We start from the raw sequence: 18,704 nt of genomic DNA on the forward strand, positions 1-18,704 counted from the left end.
GCATCGCCTCCCAAGGATGGAGCTTCTCCTGTAGAATAAGAGAGACATCTCCTAGCTGTCAATCTTGCTGGAGGAAAATCAAAAGTGGCCTTCCCTTGCTCTCTCTTAACAGACAACCAATCCTCTACTTCCTTGAGAGCCTTCCTAGCTGAGAAAGAGAGAACCATCTTTGGTAAGTGAGAGCTAGTCTGTCTGATACCTCATCAGAAGAGTAGAGGCGGGCGGAGCAGCTGGTTGGAAATTTGAGGGGAAAGACACTAAAAAATACTTCGTCAACGAAGCATATGCAGTAGGAGTGGCTCCTGGACAACCTCTTCCTCTTCAGAAGACACTAGAGACAAAGCCGCCCCTCAAGAATGCTTAAGTGAGGTTGGCGCCTAGTGCAGTAAGCCAAGCACATCATCCAACTGTTCCTAATGTGTAAAAATGACGAATTCTCTGACACTAGGGTAGATTATGGCCGCTTGGTTGGCTCCGAATGCTCAGTTGGCAGCATACGCTCTGTTACTGCTGGGCGCCCAGATGACGGCGGGTACTTGTGAGACGGGCACTCCGGAGAATGAGACGGGCTCTGGAGTCCGAGATGGGAGTTTGGGAGTCCGAGACTGGAGTTCGGAGACTGAATGGCGCTCTGGTAAATACACTAATCGCTCATGTGGACACCCAGAAGATAAGCATTTGCTGGAAGAGCGCTTAGGAACCAACAAAGGACAAGACTCGCCCATAAAACGCCATGTCTATTCCCCGGACTGGAGATCAGAATCCGATGACAACTGGTGGGCACTCACAGTGACACCTTTCCAACAGCTGTCACAACTATGCACCACAGAATAGGATGAAGGGGCGACTGCCCACGGGCAAACCTCACTGACCTCCCTTGGACCTCTGGTATGTCTACTCCCAGGTTCAGGGGAGTGTGACATTGACCTTTGTCTAGGAGAATCAGCAGAACGAACAGCCACCTCCTCCACTGGCAACGACACTGACACTTGTTTAAAACTGTGAACTTCTTCCATCAGGGCCTTAAGCGATTTGCCTAATTTTGATACAGTGTTGACTAAAAGATCAAATTTACTCTCGAGGCTGACTAGGGCATCGGGATCAGAAGCATGGGAGCCAGGTACAGGAGTTGATGGAAAAATATTTGGAGGACTAAGGATAGGGGATAATACACAGGCAGGAGGAGGAACATTAAGGTCTAAGACTTGAATGTTAGAGAGAGGTTCTAAACTCACAGCCCTTCTCATGACTCTAACAGCAGCCTCCCTCTTCCTATCCGTATCTAATTTATCCATATGATATTTAAAAACTTTCCACTTTTTCTTATCCCATCCAACACATTCAGTGCATGTAAGATCTTTTGAGCACTCTTGTCCTCTACACTTAGCACAAATTGTATGACTAAAGTTGAAAAGCTACCAAAATCAACAATACTTGACCAGTTCCTTGGAAAAGGATGAAGAAAACTTCAAACCTAACCACCAAAACATTCGATGTTGTGTTGAATGTCGGCAGAAAAGAAGAGATTTTCTCTGTTTTGTTGTATCTATTGTTCCCTGAAAGAGGGCGGGGTCGTTACCTAAACTTAAAACAACTGTATGGCTACCTTGAACCTCAAATTTTTAAGTGCTGATCAAGTAGAAAGTATAGCTATGTAATTACTTGGTAAGTTACATATATGAAAATGCCAGATTAAACATACATTGGCCACGAAGAGAAGACGATGCCAGGATATAAGGCAGAGAAGGATACGCTAACCTTACTGCTGGGTGGCAACGCATCGAGAGACTTCAAGCTAAAACTGCTCTTAGTGTATAAAAACATCACAAAAAGCTCTCTACCCATAATCTGGATGGCCAAAAACAAAGCCTGGGTGACTCTCGCTATATTTGAAGACTGGTTTTTCCATCACTTTGCTCCCGAAGTCAAGTTGTACTGCTGAGAGAATGGGATTCCTTTCAAGATTCTCTTAATTTTGGATAATGCCCCTGGGCACCACCACCCATAGACAATTTCCATCCGGATGCAAAAATTGTCTTTTTATCACCAACACAACTTTACTCAATCAACCGATGGATCAAGGCGTAACAGCCAATTTCAAGAAATATTACACTCGCTGTACTTACAGGCAATCACTGAAGGAAGTGAATGACCCTGGTGTGACCTTACGTGACTCGGAAGAGATAAAACATTTATAATTGCATCAAGAATATTGATGCTGCATGGCATGAAATAAGTGACATCAACATGAATGGAGCATGGAAGGCACTGCGCCCACAGTTTTTCAATGACTTTAGAGGATTTAATCAGGAAGAGGAGGTGAAGGGAATCGTTAACAGTCTCATTGACATAAGTGAAAAACTACAGCTTGACTTTGGGGAAGAGGACTTTGAAGAGCCGTTTGAGTCTCATTCAGAGGAATTAAAAAATGAACACTTAATGGAAATAGATGAAATGCAAAGAACAGAAGAAGAACTACTTCTTTTAATGAAATTTCAAATGAAATTGATGGTCGATGGTTTTCTCTTACAGAAAAAGCTTTAACTATTTTTGAGAATCAAGACCCAAAAGTACCAACAAGCATCAATGATGCTATGCAGTGTTATCGTATTGTATGCGATGAAAAGAAAAGAAAAACAATGCAAACTTCCTTAGATCAATTATTCAAACCAGTGCCTTCAACCTGAAGAACCTCCCCCACCTCCGTTGAATGCTTCCTCCTCATATGAAGACGAAAGTGATGCCTAAGAAGACATTGATGTTAATGACCCACTGCCCCAGTAATTCCACACCACCTCTCCTCCTCTCAGCTATCACCTCAACCCTACGCTACCAGTTACAAAGGTAAGAAAGACAACTGTACTGAACTGTGTTATCATCACAATTTATTAAGGTTTTATGTATCATTCGTATTAATAAAGTACTCTATAAAATGCAGCACTGTATATACAGTGTACAGTAGTGTGTTTCAGGATGAAAAAACATACAGTACCGTATTGGTTTTATATCATATGAACAAATCAAGATATCAACAGTCATTCGAAATGTAACTCTTTCATACGTAGGGTAGCGTATGTATTTACAAAATTTACAGTCATCACAGGTTAAAATTAATTCCTGCAGCAATACTTCACAGAACCAATCCCTACCTAACCAGGAACTAGCCTACCAGAGAACACAATCAATCATTCCCCTACCATTTAATTTATGATGGCCATCATACTTTTGCTAGCCTAAAGGATAATTTCTTTGAAATAAGAACAGCAAAGATACTTCAGTCTTACCTCCTAACTTGTCAGATTGTACTATAAATTTAATCTTTGACATTATTCTTTTAAATGTCTGAAACCCTTTCGTAAAAAGAGTAGTGCACAACAAAATACTATGAATAATGCACAGCAACACTAAAATAGTACAGTATTCCCTTTGTAGAGCCTAAGATTTTAAGGAGTTACCCTAACTGCCCAGCTTTAAAATAAGTATTTCTAATCAAGCCTCTAGTTAATCACTATATAATACAGAGAATCCAATGTTCATCAAACAATCACTGGAGCTTTGAGCATTCCACACAACAATCATGCCCATTACCAGTAAAGCTTGCCTTTCAAGACGATATTGTAATTGTCTTGAGAAATTATGCCTACAACAACCTTGTAATATTACCAAGCATTCCCGCTTTAAAGCATGTACTTTGTGAATTACTTTACATAGTCCGTTAGCATCAATAGCACTTTACTTCTACCTTTCACAGATAAAAATTCTAATTTTCCTATAAATATCCTGCCTAGGCAAACCCAGATGCCACATCAGGCCTGAAAAGAGAAGAAGAGGGTCCCAGTTATTCCTACCATACCAGAGAGAATGTCCACTGGAGGAAAATTATCCTTAAGAGTGAAATGAGGCCTCAAGAGAAATGCTGGAATGAACATCCTCCCTCCCTTGAAGGCTCTCCACCGAGCGTTTTGTGGGAGTTGGCAAGAGGGAAACTCCTCCCTAGGAGTTGTAACAGTGGAAGGAAGTTTCAATGGGGTAAGAAAAGTACCGAAGACAAGATTTGATGTCACCGGAGGAGTATCACAATCCTATGACACCGGGGGTACTTCTCTCTTTTCCTCTTCATGGCCAACTTCACCCACTGTTCAGAATGCCAGACACAGTCCTCTGACCATGGATTATTCTTATCACATATGTACTTCCTGCACGGTGAGCAAAGAGTATGAGGATCCACTGCCACTGAAGGAAGGAACCTTACCTGGACAGCACCTACCAGGTAGGGTTTCATTGGGAGGGAGGTAGATGGCCGAGATGATTGATGGGTTTGGCTCATTATTATTATTATATTACATATCAAAGACAAACCAACTAACATGCAAAAAAGAAGATTAAGGAAAACACTCGACAAGATTCTCTATTAGTAAAACAAACAGCAAAAGTAGGACAGAGAGTCTTGGCATGACGGCAGCTGGAAGCGAAGCTAAGTGTAGACCAACAGGTGGGCGGAGCTTTGCCCTACTTGTCAGTAAAATTTAATGGGCTGTTCCAGCAAAGAATACAGGTTTGTATTTGAGTAGGAATAAACCAAGACTCATGAAAATTTTACCAACCAAGATACATCAATCAAAACTGATGTTAACCCCAATAAACTCCTAACAAGAGACTACAACAACAGATGACACTGAAAATGCAGGTGATAGGAGATTTGCTTATATGAATTAGTGACTATTTAGTTTCAGTTATTCAAAATTCATTCTGCTGTCAGAATACTATATCAAAATAATAGAAAACATGCCTCACCTCTTCTAATTTTCCTTTTGGAACACGACATACACAATTAGTACCAAAATTTGTGTCTCGTGTTTGTATGCAACGCAAGCAACATAGGTTTTCATAGCCCTGTTTACGCCATTTTGCAATCAGGTTTTGATCAGCAATTTTCTCCTTCAGGCAGTAATCATACAACTCTGGAATATGTGAAAAATGAAATACTGTATCATCTTAACCTTATCATTGCAATGAAAAATATCTATAAACTACAGAACACAATACAGAACAGAGTATACTTCAGTAGTATTTGCAAGATCTTGTTCTTTCAAATAAAACTACTAAATTTGGCAGAACCTTGGGATATACAGGAATCATGTGTATTTACAGTATTCGAGTAATGTGACTGATACTAACACAATGTTCATAAAACTACAAACATTTCCTTATAGACCCTCATGCTCCAGATCAAGGGGGTCACCAGATAGATGTTTAAGAGAGATGACCTTGGTATCCTAGAAAAATGAGAGAACCCCAAAAAGCTGCTACATCATATATACCATCAAGCCTTCACTATTCACCTTTCATTTAAATATGCATTCATTACATTTTCATGCAATTTTTATTTTGATAAATTTCCCCCTTTTTCTGAGTGGCCTTTCCTCCTCCTGAGCAATTCTGAATTTATAGTGATTCTCAGCAAGTTGTGTTCTATTGTTTTTCAATACTACAATACTTTGTATCAGAGGAGCATTCTTTTTGGCTTGTATGGTGTTTACATGTTTACGTTGTATTGTTATGGCCCTACACAAGATCAATTAGGGTCATAATCTCTTACTACATCTGATTTAAGAACAGCATCATATCATCTTACATCCCTAAGACCCTCCTGGTAGCAATGACCGGCACTGGGTCAGCACATTCTTTCTCTCTTGTCGACTCCTCTCACTGAATCTATCCTCAAACAAAGTCCTACTGCAATAAAACGCGAGATACAAAACTAGACTTTATTTGCAAATTTAACAAAAGTATTTCAGCAAAAGCTTCGGTCATGAAATGGAGTGACTCACACCCCATATAAATGGAAATCACGACTAGAGGAAATTCAGACTCACAATCCATCGAATTAATGATTCTTGACCAACCAATACTAGTAACCAACACCCTGGTCACCAAACAAAAATAAGATGGTCATAATTATTCTAGACCAAAATAAATGTCATAGAGTATGTTAAAAGAACACCACTTCCAAAATATTCGTCCTCACAGGAAGAACCAGACTTCCTGTGAAAAGAAATATATAATATATATTAAAACCCTAAAATGGTGTATGAAAAAGACATCTAAAACAAAAGAATGCATAATGGTGAACAGAACGGGAAAATGCATAATGGAGAAATGGAGGAGTTTCACTGCGACACAAAAATGGGTATTCCATATAATGTCTGAAAAGTTATAAGTGTTAATCAGTTATCTTACCCACTTCCTATGGCCGCACACAAATGCTCTCACAGTGGCTGTTCTTATTCACTAACACTGCACAAAGAGCTAATCACACTCAGCCGCAAATCAAAGTCAACAGCCACTGTATGTTCCTCTCACATATAATATACCATTAGAGAGTGCACACACGCACGCACTCACTTAATAACCCCTCCCTGGAAGTGTGACGACACCGGTTCAATGTTTGAAGGATCACAACGCTTCCACCAATCTGTCACGCTGTCTCCATGTACTTTGGCCATGATCAGAAGGCACAAATGAATGCATCAGATACCCACTGTACAGTATCAAACTGTGAAAATCTCCGTCAACATAAATGCACCTGCACCAGATATACTTTTCCCATGCCAGCACATAGTTCGCTACAAGACTTAATATATTTGTACAAAATCAATACTGTACCAAACTGTTCTTACTCAATATACATCCAATTTTTTCCTCTTAAGCTTATTCACTGAAGCAATAAAGCTGAAAGGAATATTTAATTTCATAACAATCACAACACATCTTATTCTACCCCTTGTCAATGAGTGGAGGATTACAGAGAGCAATTACTTAAGATGTAACTCATACCTAGTTCCTACGTAGTTTATCTAAATTATTTTAGTGAGGCTTTCTCACCTTTTTCCCACTCTATAGTCTCTTCTGCTGCCAGGACTGACCTTTTGTTACCTTCCCTGGCTGAAAGAACAAAGCTGTAGCCAACTATCTCCAATTACCATACTGTTGACTGAGCTACTCAACTTAATGGACTCCCCTCCAGCAAAACTGCCCCTCTATATACAGTATAGCAAATTTGTAAAGTAATTTATATTCTTCCTAACGTACAAATCTGAATTTTTTAAATAACGGTGGCTGAGGTGGGCTGTAATGAAAAGAACTTCAGGTTTGTTTGTTAGGAAAAATACAAATTACTTTAAAAATTTGCTATTTGTTCCTATATAAATACGAACCTTTGTTCTCTACATAGGAGGCTCGCCCATTGGTGGGAGGAGTCTGGGTACTCTCCAAAACCGATTGTTTGGTTCTACCCACATGAGAACACCTTCCTGGTCTAGAAGAGTGGAGAAGGATTCCCACACCACTAGCCAACTGAACATATGGGATGTTACAACTACTAGACTTTTGGGTATAAAGTAATGAGTTTGCCTTTATTACCTTATTGAAGGTTGAAAGAACCAGTATGCATCAGACAATAAAACTAGCTATTAAAACCGAGTTTTTTTTCATTGTCTATCCCTCTCTCTCCTTGTCAAGAGAGAGAGGGACATGCATACAATCAATCTACAAAAAAAAAAGATGAAGGACAGGATACATCTTTCATGCAACTCACCTGCGATCCTCGTCCATCCAGCATGCACCTGCTTGCTACCTGACTCTCTGCCCTTTGAGAGAAAGGCGAGGAGACCAGTAACTCGCACACCCTCTTGCTTACCGGATACCTTAGACAAGATGGTACTTGTCCCCTTACAGGAGCTGGGTTAATTAAACAAATTGTTAGTCAGCCACCACAGGGCAGTGTCAGGTAGCAAGCTGGTACATGCTGGACGGATGAGGATTGCAAGTGAGTTACAAGAAAGATGTATCCTGCCCATCATCTTTCTTTTTTGTAGATTGATTGTATGCATGTCCCCTCTCTCTCTTGACGAGGAAACAAACATGGTTTTAATAACTAGTTTTACTGTCTCTGATGCTTATTGGTTCTTTAACCCTTCAACAGGGTAATGAAAGCAAACTCATTACTTTATCCCTAGAAGTCTAACAGTTGTAACATCCCATATGTTCAACTGGCTAAAGGTATGGGAATCTTTCCTCTGCTCTTCCAGACCAGGAAGGTGTTCTCATGTGGGTAGAACCAACCAGTCGGTTGGAAAACATGGAAAACATGTCCAAGGACTTGTGGACAATGTCCTGAAGGTAGAATGAGGTAAATGTTGTCTGATGCGACCACACCCTTGCCTGTAATGCCTGCTTAACCGACAGGTTTTTCCAGAGTGCCAGGGACGAGGCCATGCCCCTAACCTCGTGAGCTCTCATCTGGACCATAACCAAGTCTTTCTTGGCAGATGATGAGATGAGTATGCCTGTTTGATTGTCTCACGCAGCCAGAAAGGGATCGTGTTCTCGGACACCTCTTTCTTGGTTGAGCCAGTACTAATGAAGAGGTGTCGATACTCAGGCCTGAGATGTCAAGTTCTCTTAAGACAGTACCACAGCATCCTAACTGTACACAGTAGCATCTCCTCCTGATCACTACCAACAAAGTCTTCTAGGGAGGGGATTGAAAAGGACTAGAATCTGACATCAGGGACCAATAGATTCTGAGTCTTCGACATGAATTACGGAACAAACTTGAGTATAACTGATCCCCATCCACTCAAGTGCTTAACATCAAAAGAAAGGCAATGAAGCTCGCCTACTCTCTTCTCCAAAGCCAGAGCAAGCAAGAAAACAATCTTCAAAGTCAGATCCCATTCTGACGACCCTCTCAGTGGCTCGCACGGGGAGGGAATTAGGCTCCTCAAAACAAGATTCATGTATCACTCAGGAGGTCTGAGTTCCCTGGGTGGGCAATACTGTCTCAAGTTTCTCAGGAGCATGGAGATCTCCCATGAGGAAGAGAGATAAACTCCCTTAACCTGTTAAGCGTCCCCCCCTGGACGACCTCACTGCCAATGTACCGTCAAGCTTTTTTTGTAGTTAGCGGTCATCTCACTGATGATAATACTTGTAGTTAAGTGTAGGAATATTAATTAAATGATGGAATAAAAAATTAATACCACTATTATTTTATTTCAAAATACTACATAATACTGAATGAAAAATGTTATACATACATGCACTATTATCACACTTAGAATCAATGCCCTGTAAAATAAGTGGACCTATAAAGACACTCATTTCACTTGCACAAGTGTCAAACCACCTATGTACTCGTGATTGTGGTGACAAATGTTCTACATTCTCATCCAGAAACTGTTTTGCAAATCTGCTTGTTTCTTTCACAAGGTAATCAATGATTTCATCATCAAAGTATTTCTCAATATATTCTAATGGGTTCTCTTTATCCTCAACCGTAAATTTCATGCCGGGATCAGCAACAAAAGCTCTCTCTCTCCCTCTTGTCGTCCAGTCACTCGGCAATGACAAGTCATCTTCACTCCCACTATCGGAAGAAAAGTTCGTTCCTTCCATATCCTCATCACTGGAAGATTCCGAACTAGAGCTCTCATCATCAAATAGGTCATCAGTATCAGACTCTTCATCTAGTATTTGATTGATCTCATCTGAAGAAATATGCCTCCTCTTTAGGACACTCATTGTGAAAAAAGCAAAAAGTCAACCTGTCTCGATAAATGCCCGAAGCGTACTGAAAGCAAACCAGCTTTCTAGCATCAAGCGACCACCAGAAAAACGTTGCCAGGCAGCAAATAAATTTCCATTTACAGCTTACATGTGCTGAGAGTGTTACCAAATGATGTTCCTACGCTTTCTATACATGTAAACGTGTTATTACGGGACTGATGGCTTGACACATGCATTTAAAGTCTTGAACGTAATATCCCATTGAAGATGGTACCAAGTAGATCATGGTAAACGTATTATTACGTGGGTGACGCTTAACCCATTCCTGTCCAATTGACGTAATATTACGCAACAACCCCTAACCCCTTCTTTTCTGACTGACGTAATTTTACGTAAAATTTACCGACATTTTTCCAGCGGTTTCTACGTCTGGTAGGGTAAATTTTTTTTATCTTCGACAGTTGGTGGTTTCCATAGGCTAAAGCATACCTTGGACCGTAACTCAGGCATCGATACGCCAGGCAAGCAGTCCGTATACTGCGCATGCAAAATCCTGGCATAGTAAATTTCTCACAATGAAATCAGCTGATCCTACCCACGTTTCTCTCGTATCTTACATTTTTTTTATATAAAATGTAGGATTACATTATTGGAAACACTCTGTTTAGTATCCTCTATTTTCTGTAAATTTTTTAGTTCCTCTACTGTGCATACGCAAAATCCATGGTGTAGTAAAATTCTCACAATGACATCAGCTGATCGCACCCACGCAGGCCTGGCAGGCCACACTTCTGTCAGAGACCATGCGCGCGAGGTTGGGTAAACACGTGTGGCTGTTTACATACAGCCACGCCAATCGAGAACAGTTTCCAACATGCTTTACGCAAAGTTTTTACAGTAAAACTAGCGGAAACGCGCTAGTGCATCACATAAGAGACGTCTGGATTTTAGGCAGGGCTCTGAATCTCATTTTTCATTATCATATATATCGATATTTAGAGAATTTTGTTGGCTTTCTCATAAAAATAATTCATTCACCTAACTGTTATAGCTTTTGAGCTACTTAACGATAATGTTGACAACAGTAACATTTTTTTTTTTTCGAACAGCTTATAACGTCAAAATGAAACTGCTGCTGTTACCAAAGCCATTGTTCTTGACTCTCACTTTATTCCTCAACCTTTCCTCTACATTTTGTATATTTACAAAGTAATTTCTATGAAAAAAAAATCCGAGGTAGGGCTCTTCAAAAAAAAATTTCTAGCGATAATTCTCACCAATAAAGCCTGGCAGCGGCTCTGTTTCTTACCCACTTTTCTATCAATTTTTCACCAACTGGACTTATTCGTTTTTCATTGTTTTATATGTCGATATTTAGAAATTTTCTTCCAGGCTTTCTCATAAAAAATAATTCATTCGCCTAACTGTTATAGTTTTTGAGCTACGATCAATAATGTTGACAACGGTAACTTTTTTTTCGTTTTCGATCAATTTATGTCAAAATGAAACTGTTGCCGCTACTGAAGCCATTTTTTCTTGACTTTCCTTTATTCTTCAACTTTTCCTCTACTTTTTCGTATATTTACAAAGTAATTTCTATGAAAAATAACCGAGATAGGGCTCTTCAAAAAAATATTTTTCTAGCGATAATTCTCACCATAGGCCGGCAGAGCGCTCTGTTTCTCACCCTCTTTTCTATCAATTTTTTCACCAACTGGACTTATTCGTTTTTCCATTGTTTTATATGTCAATATTTAGGGAATTTTATTGGCTTTCTCATAAAAAATAATTCATTCGCCTAACTGTTATAGTTTTTGAGCTACGAAGAATAATGTTGACAACGGTAACTTGACAACGGTTTTTCGTTTCGATCAATTTATAACGTCAAAATGAAACTGTTGCCTATCATACTAAAGCCATTTTTCTTGACTTTCCTTTATTCTTCAACTTTTCTCTACTTTTTTTCGTATATTACAAAGTAATTTCTATGAAAAATAACCGAGATAGGGCTCTTCAAAAAAATATTTTCTAGCGATAATTCTCACCATAGGCCAAGAGAGCACTCTGTTTCTCACCATCTTTTCTATCAATTTTTTCACCAACTGGACTTATTCGTTTTCCATTGTTTTATATGTCAATATTTAGGGAATTTTATTGGCTTTCTCATAAAAAATAATTCATTCGTCTGACTTTCATAGTTTTTGAGCTTACTGAACGAAAATATAAAAATAAGTAAAGAAATTTTTTTTTTTAATCAAATAACTCACATTTTTTGTTTTAGAGGGCTGGGACTCTTATTTATTGACTATTCCACCATAAAAATATAAACATTTAAAAAAAGGACAGCAAAATGAACGTTTTCTTGGCATAAAATTTCTATTTTTGCTGAATTTTAAAAGTAATTATTTTTTTCAAAAACTTATTGTTTTTCATTGTTTTATATATCAATATTTCCCAGACACATTGTTGGCTCATGTACCCTCAGTGAATGTGATAACTATACAGATATGAAAAGGGTTAAGAGGTTAAATCTAAGAACTTGGCCATGGGCAAACCTGTAGCCTAACTGGCAGAGACTATGAGAGGCTTCTCTCAGTGAAGAAAGACAGAAAGTCCGCTACCTGCTGAAGAGTTGCTCTGACTGGAGAGACATCTTCTGATGACAATGTAAACTAAAGAAGACAGCCCATTTCCCCTGGTACACATCTGCTGAGGATTTTCACATCTGGTATCCAGACATCTTCACTCTGCAACAAAAATCCTCTTGCTCACAAGAGCCACTGGGTAGTCTCAGGAGTGAAATGCCAGCATTTCTACTGCCTGGTGATACCTCTCAATGTGCTGCTGACACAGACACAGAAGGTTGTGCCACAGGGGAATCTCTCTTGGAACCTCAGATAATGGAGCTAGCAGGTCCAGATACAACTCGGCATGTGGCCACTTGGGGGCCACCAGAGTCAAAATGAGATTCTGGGTAATCACCCCCCTGTTGGTCACATGACAAATCAGGCAAAATGGAGGAAAAGCATATGCTACTAGATTATCCTGTGGGTGCTGAAGGCGTCATTTTTTTTGTTCTCAACAGTTCTGGCACAATGGAACAGAATACCAGGAGCTTTCTTTTGTACCAGGTTGAAAATTTGGAGCCTCCTAAAGCTCAAAGTCTCTCTCCGCAATGCCTTTGGTGTAAAAAGTGCTGTCCCTATCACCTGACTCTGGCTGCTGAGCCTGTCCACAACTGTGTCCTGAGAACCCGGAATGTACCCGAAATTACATGAGTAAGCTCTAAGAAGTGCGCTTTTGCCCTCAAAAAGCACCTACACTGCTAACCTGTGAAGCTGGAAGTACACCAGTCCCCCTTGCTTGTTGACATATACTGTAATGATCACCCTTAGGTGTTGCTGATCATCAACACCATGGAGTGCCCCATCACTCGATCCTGTAACTCCTGCAGAGCCGGGAATAAGGCTTTTAGTTTCAGGAAATTGATGTGGAGATGCTTGTTGCAATTTTAACTCCCATGCACCTGAAACCAACAACTCTTCCAGGTGTGCATCCCATCACTCGGTTGATGCATTCTTGGGAAGGGGGGGAGCCACTCCTATTAGGAGGTTCCTGTTGACTGATCATCAATTTAAGTCTCTCCTATTTCCTCCAACAGAGGAACAGAGTGAAAGGAGGGTCCCTCACCATAGACCAAAACTCCTTTAACTCCACTGAAGGGAGTAGAGTTGAAGAAGCCCATGAAGGACCAGCTTCTCTAAGGACAACAGGTAACAAGAATAACCTGACACTGCCAAAGCAGGATGTCCTTGTCAAGACAGGAACTTCTGCACTACCTCCTTAACTTGCTGATGTAAGAATCTGAAGGAAAACTCTCACTGCTGCCATATCTACCAGCACGCCTAGGCACTTTACCCTCTGTCTGGGCATGAGATTCGATTTCTTGAAGTTGATTACTAACCCCAGGTTGTGACAAAACTACAGAAGGCGATCTCTGTCCCAAAGCAACCGTGGCAATGGGCTCAACAGGACCAACCAATCATCCAGGTACCTAAAAAGACATATCCTGTGGGAATGGGCCCAAGTTGAAATCAGTGTGAACGCCCGCATGAACACCAAGGGGGGGGCTGAGAGCCTGAAACAAAGTGTCTTAAATTGGAACACCGTCCCCCCCCAATCCTTTAAATCCACCAAAAGCATGAGGTTGGGCCCCCTCTAATGAAACTGAGATCTGAGCATACAATCACCATCTTGCACCAGGTCTGGCGAATGAACCGGTTCAATGGAGAGAGGTTAATGACTAGCCTCCAACTGCCTATTGCCTTCTCCACCAGGAACAGACAACTGCAAAACCCTGGAGACTGGTCTTTCATGACTTCCACTATGCCTTTCCGGACTATTGCATTCACCTTGTCTAAGTGGGCGAGATCCTTCTGTGAGCCAAGAACATATGTCTGGAATCAGACCGGATTTGAGAGTGAGGGGTGGCAGAAACTCACAGGGTAGTAGATACCCCTCCTGAAGGACAGGTCTCCGCTCCATGTAGCTGCCAAGTTGTCCCAAGGCTCGACAGCTACCCCCTCACCATTGGCAGAGAGGGTACGAAAGCTGCCCCTGGTGTTCTCCTCCCTTCTTCTTACCCTTGTTCCCCTTCCTAGGACAGGAGGGGCTAAAAGGGGCAAGGCTGTGTACCTTTCACTACTGGGGAAGAAAAATGGGTACCTCTACATGGGGCAGTAAGTCTAGGACCTTCTCTGACCTGAAGAGGATGGGCCAGCCTGACCTGAGGGTTGGGCTGCAGTTTTTGCTGTCTGGTGGGTGGGGTAGGTGACAGTCCTACCTCCAGACAGCATCGGTCTCTTGAATGATACACCCTCCTCTGATGTACAAACCCCTAAAGAGGAAGCGATCCTGCCACTGTGAGGGACCAAAAATCCAACCAACAGATTGTCTGGAATGCTGCCATGGCAGTCAATTCCAGTGCCACCGTCTCCAACTGTGAGAGAGAGAGACTCCCTCTGCACAGAGACGGTCCAGTGAAATCCCAGGACAAAGACGTGTCAAGTCTGGGTTAACCTGTTTGGTTGGCAATGGACTCTCTCCAATGGAACATAATATTTCCCTGACAAGCCTGAGGTGGAGGAAGTCTTACTGGGCCGGCCGGACTGAAGAGAATTCTCTTGCCCAGAAACACCTGGTCTAAAACCACGTTGGCAAGCATATACCATGGCCGACTAATCGGAGCCCCAGGTTCCTTCTGGGGTCCCCAAAGTGACTTGATGTCGGCAGGGCAGTCAGAAGGACAGGCCACAGTCTCTTCCTCGAGATCATTAAAATGACATACAGTTATTTCCCCCATTACGATGGGGTTACGTTACAAAAACCCCATCGTTTCTTGAAAAAACATAAAATGAAATTTGCCTAGCCTACACTAGGGTATACAGTAAAATCTATACATGTATGGTAGCCTAGCCTATACTATATCCACAGCCTACCATGGTTTTGTGACTATTAATGTATTTTTATACAGCAACTTCCTTAACAGTTGCTATCATATGTATTACCATACATGTGATAAATATGTGTAGGCTATGTGTGAACTATAGACCTAGGCTAGCCCAGGTGTTACACTCACAGTATCTATTTGCAAAAGTCAAATGGGTTATTACAGCTGTATTTAAGATAAAGGTAACAGTAATTAAATTGTTATTTCACTTAGAGAATCCATTTATACTGTACAGTACTATTATACCGATATATTATCATCGTAATATGTATAAAAAAAAATTCGTCATGCCTGTGGCGAAAAAGTGATTCTCAGAATGAGCTGATTCAGCCCACTACTGAAAGAATTAAGAAATACTTTTTTAGTTGCTAAAAGAAATGAACGAGGTAATGGAATTATTATTATTATTATTATTTTTTGAACATAAATGTAAAACAGGTATACAAAGGTAAACTAACATACTTTAGGTTAAAAAGTAAAATCCCTCACAATCACAAAACAGCTGTTTCCCACCAATTCGTTTGTTTGCCAACGTAAACTCTCTCTATCTCTCTAGCTGTTTCCCACCAATTCATTTGTTTGCCAACATAAACTCTCTCTATCTCTCTTTCTCAGTATAGTACATATCCTTTAATGAAATATGAATTACTGTAGCACAAATATAAAATTAAGAAAGTTCACGACGCCTTCGAATGAATGCGTGCATATGTAAGTAAGTGTAACAATTTTTTTTGCTGTGCATGATATACTGTACCGCTTTTATTACAAGTTTAGTTTATTCTAAGTATGATTAGCACACAACAGTAAACAAGAGAATATTTCATCTCTAATCACCATAAAAATATTTAAAAACCATATTTCATATGTAAGACAAAACCCAACAGGCTGTACCAAGTTCACTGATGGCATGAAATTAAGTGTGTGCACAGTACATACCCTACGGACTTGATTGCATTTATAGCTTGGTTTATAAAACTTAAAAAAAATGAGAAAATGCAGTAAAAATATAAACAAGAATACTGTAGCATAAATTATAAAATAATGTAAATGTGTGTTTGTGTTACTGTATTAGGCTTAATGTAAACATGCCTCAGATTGTTCTCTCTCTCTCTCTCTCTCTCAGTACTGTACATACATATCCTTTAATGAAATATAAATTACTGTACCATAAACATAAAATATCAATTACTGTATCATAAACAAAACTCCAAGAAGTTCACGACGCTATCATACACTGCTGCCTGTGCCCTTCGGGTGCAAAATTTAAAATATTTTCAGTACTGTCGTATTGGCATTACTTTGTAACTTTAGAACCACTAACCACATTGGAAACTCAATTTATCGTAAAATGAACCATAATAAATGGGGATGTACCTGTATTTTAATGATCGACAAGAAATGCCTCTGCAACTCAGGGGTGTCCAAGTCCTGGGGCATAGGACCCTCAGGCCCCTCTAGTTCTCGGTCCCCCCATGATGCTCTCTTTACAGGAGAGGGGACACTCGTCAGAGCACCCTGACGATCTCTTGACCACTCTGGCATACGAACTGTCTGGTCCAAGGACTGGCCCGACCCAGGAATGTAAGCCATGACAATATAAGGTATATGAGTCTATCTCCACCGAGGAGAGGAATCTTTTACAAGGTCTGTCCTTATTAAGACTGCTGCATATTAACATTACAAGGTCTGTCCTTATAAAGATTGCTGCATATTACCAATTTTTCTTGGGATGGAGGAGGAAGGTTAGAAGATTCATGGTTTTGGCTCCTAACTCAGTGAAGAAAAACCCCTAAAAAAAACAAAAAACAAGGAATAAACTAGGAAAAAGAACAGCTTTATTTCAAGATAAATGGAGAAAGCTGGGAACAGTCGAAGGTGAGATGTCTGCACACAACAGTTTGGCATGGCTTCCCTGTACCTGCTGTGAGTTAACTACCTTGTCAGTCAGCTTAAACGGCTGTTCCAGCTTCTGTTTGCAAGCTAAATCCTTATATAATGAATGATGGTCTCTATTTATGTAGGAACAATTTCCAATTTTACCAAGATGCACTGTACAGTCCTCTATACTGAAACTATCTTGTTTCTCATCCTCTGAAAACATTGTCAATAATTTTCCACTTGTACCTAAAAGTGGTATTCGCAGGACACAAAAGCTGATATTTACAGATTAAAAATAAAGCAGACGTACCTCTACTAATTGCTTTTCTACGGTAGAAGAGATCATAGATATACCGGGAACGTTGATGGTGGATGCGAAATATGGGCCACAGAGACTCCACCTTCCTTTTCCCTTCATGTGAGTCAGTTTCAGCTGGAAATTAAAATAGTTTGGTATTCAAATATAAACATACCTCCTACCCTGAACTATAATAAAAACCATCTGGTTTACAGTCAACCTTAATGAACTTCAAAACAAAATATCCACACATACTACAAATGCAAAGTATTTAATTTCTTTCAATACAGAATGAGTAAATATATTTTTGAAAACCTGTTTTGTTGTATACTGCACACAAACAAACGCAACATATCACTTTGATACTAAGACAAGCTAAGAGATTTACCATAATGATGACTTTTTCAAAAGGGTGTTATTATAATTACGGCACCAGACTGTAAAACTACATCTCAAGGAATAGTTTCATAAAGTAGCAGTAGTATTAAAGTAGTTTAACCAGACCAGTGAGCTGACTTTCAGCTCTCATAGGGCTGGCCCAAAGGATTAGAATAAAATACCAGGTCCAGGCCTGAGGCCAAGCACTGGGACCCAATAGGTCATTCAGTATGATGATGAATAAAATTAAATTAAAAACTGCACATAGGCAAATGTTCTCACACTGTAACACATACACACAATAAATACATTTACTCACGCTTCCATGCTAAAAAGGTATCTTAAAATTCAAAATAAGTAATATTTAAAAATGATATTTTAATGATAAAATAAAGTTTGTTCATACTTACCTGGCAGATATATATATAGCTGTATTCTCCGAAGTCCGACAGAATTTCAAAACTCGCGGCTGCACGCAGTGGCCGGGCAGGTGGTTAGTACCCATTCCCGCCGCTGGGAGGCGGTATCAGAACCATTCCCATTTTCTATTCAGATTTTCTAACGCCACTGACTCCTGAGGGGAGGAGGGAGGGCAATATGAATATATATATCTGCCAGGTAAGTATGAACAAACTTTATTTTATCATTAAAATATCATTTTGTTCATGAGACTTACCTGCCAGATATATATATAGCTGAATACCACCTTTGGAGGGGGTAGAGACAGCCAAGAAATAGGAAAAAACCAATTATTGGTAAAATTATTTTGGTTCCTTATCTGATAGCGTAGCTGACTGAGTGGTTACTGTCACTCTAGTCTGCTTCTGCTTTACTAGAGACCCCAGCGAGGTAGTGACCTATATAGCTGGCGACTTCTAGATGATCTGTCAACGGGGCGTGACCACAATGTGACTAGATCATAGACCATACAAAGAGGACAAAAGAGCATTACTAACCACCTAACCAACACCTAAAGCGTTAGTTTGCAAAGGATTGGGAAGACTGCCTCCAGTAGTCGACCCAACAACCATAAAAACACAATTAAAAAGGGATAGGATCAGAGTTACCCCT

General features: G+C 40.2%; 1 protein-coding gene across 1 annotated transcript in view; it reads right to left on the reverse strand.

The window, feature by feature from the left end:
* l(1)10Bb (BUD31-like protein) overlaps window positions 1-18,704 on the reverse strand; it is an 85,436-nt gene that overhangs the window by 35,514 nt on the left and 31,218 nt on the right. Inside the window, exons 2-3 of the mRNA XM_067096069.1 lie at window positions 17,268-17,390; window positions 4,795-4,961 (exon numbers count right to left, since the gene is read on the reverse strand). Of these exons, the coding sequence (XP_066952170.1) occupies window positions 4,795-4,961; window positions 17,268-17,390 (290 nt within the window). The remainder of the gene's footprint in view (window positions 1-4,794; window positions 4,962-17,267; window positions 17,391-18,704) is intronic.

This window comes from Macrobrachium rosenbergii, chromosome 52, assembly GCF_040412425.1.
Source record: "Macrobrachium rosenbergii isolate ZJJX-2024 chromosome 52, ASM4041242v1, whole genome shotgun sequence".
Taxonomy (NCBI): Eukaryota; Metazoa; Arthropoda; class Malacostraca; order Decapoda; family Palaemonidae; genus Macrobrachium; species Macrobrachium rosenbergii.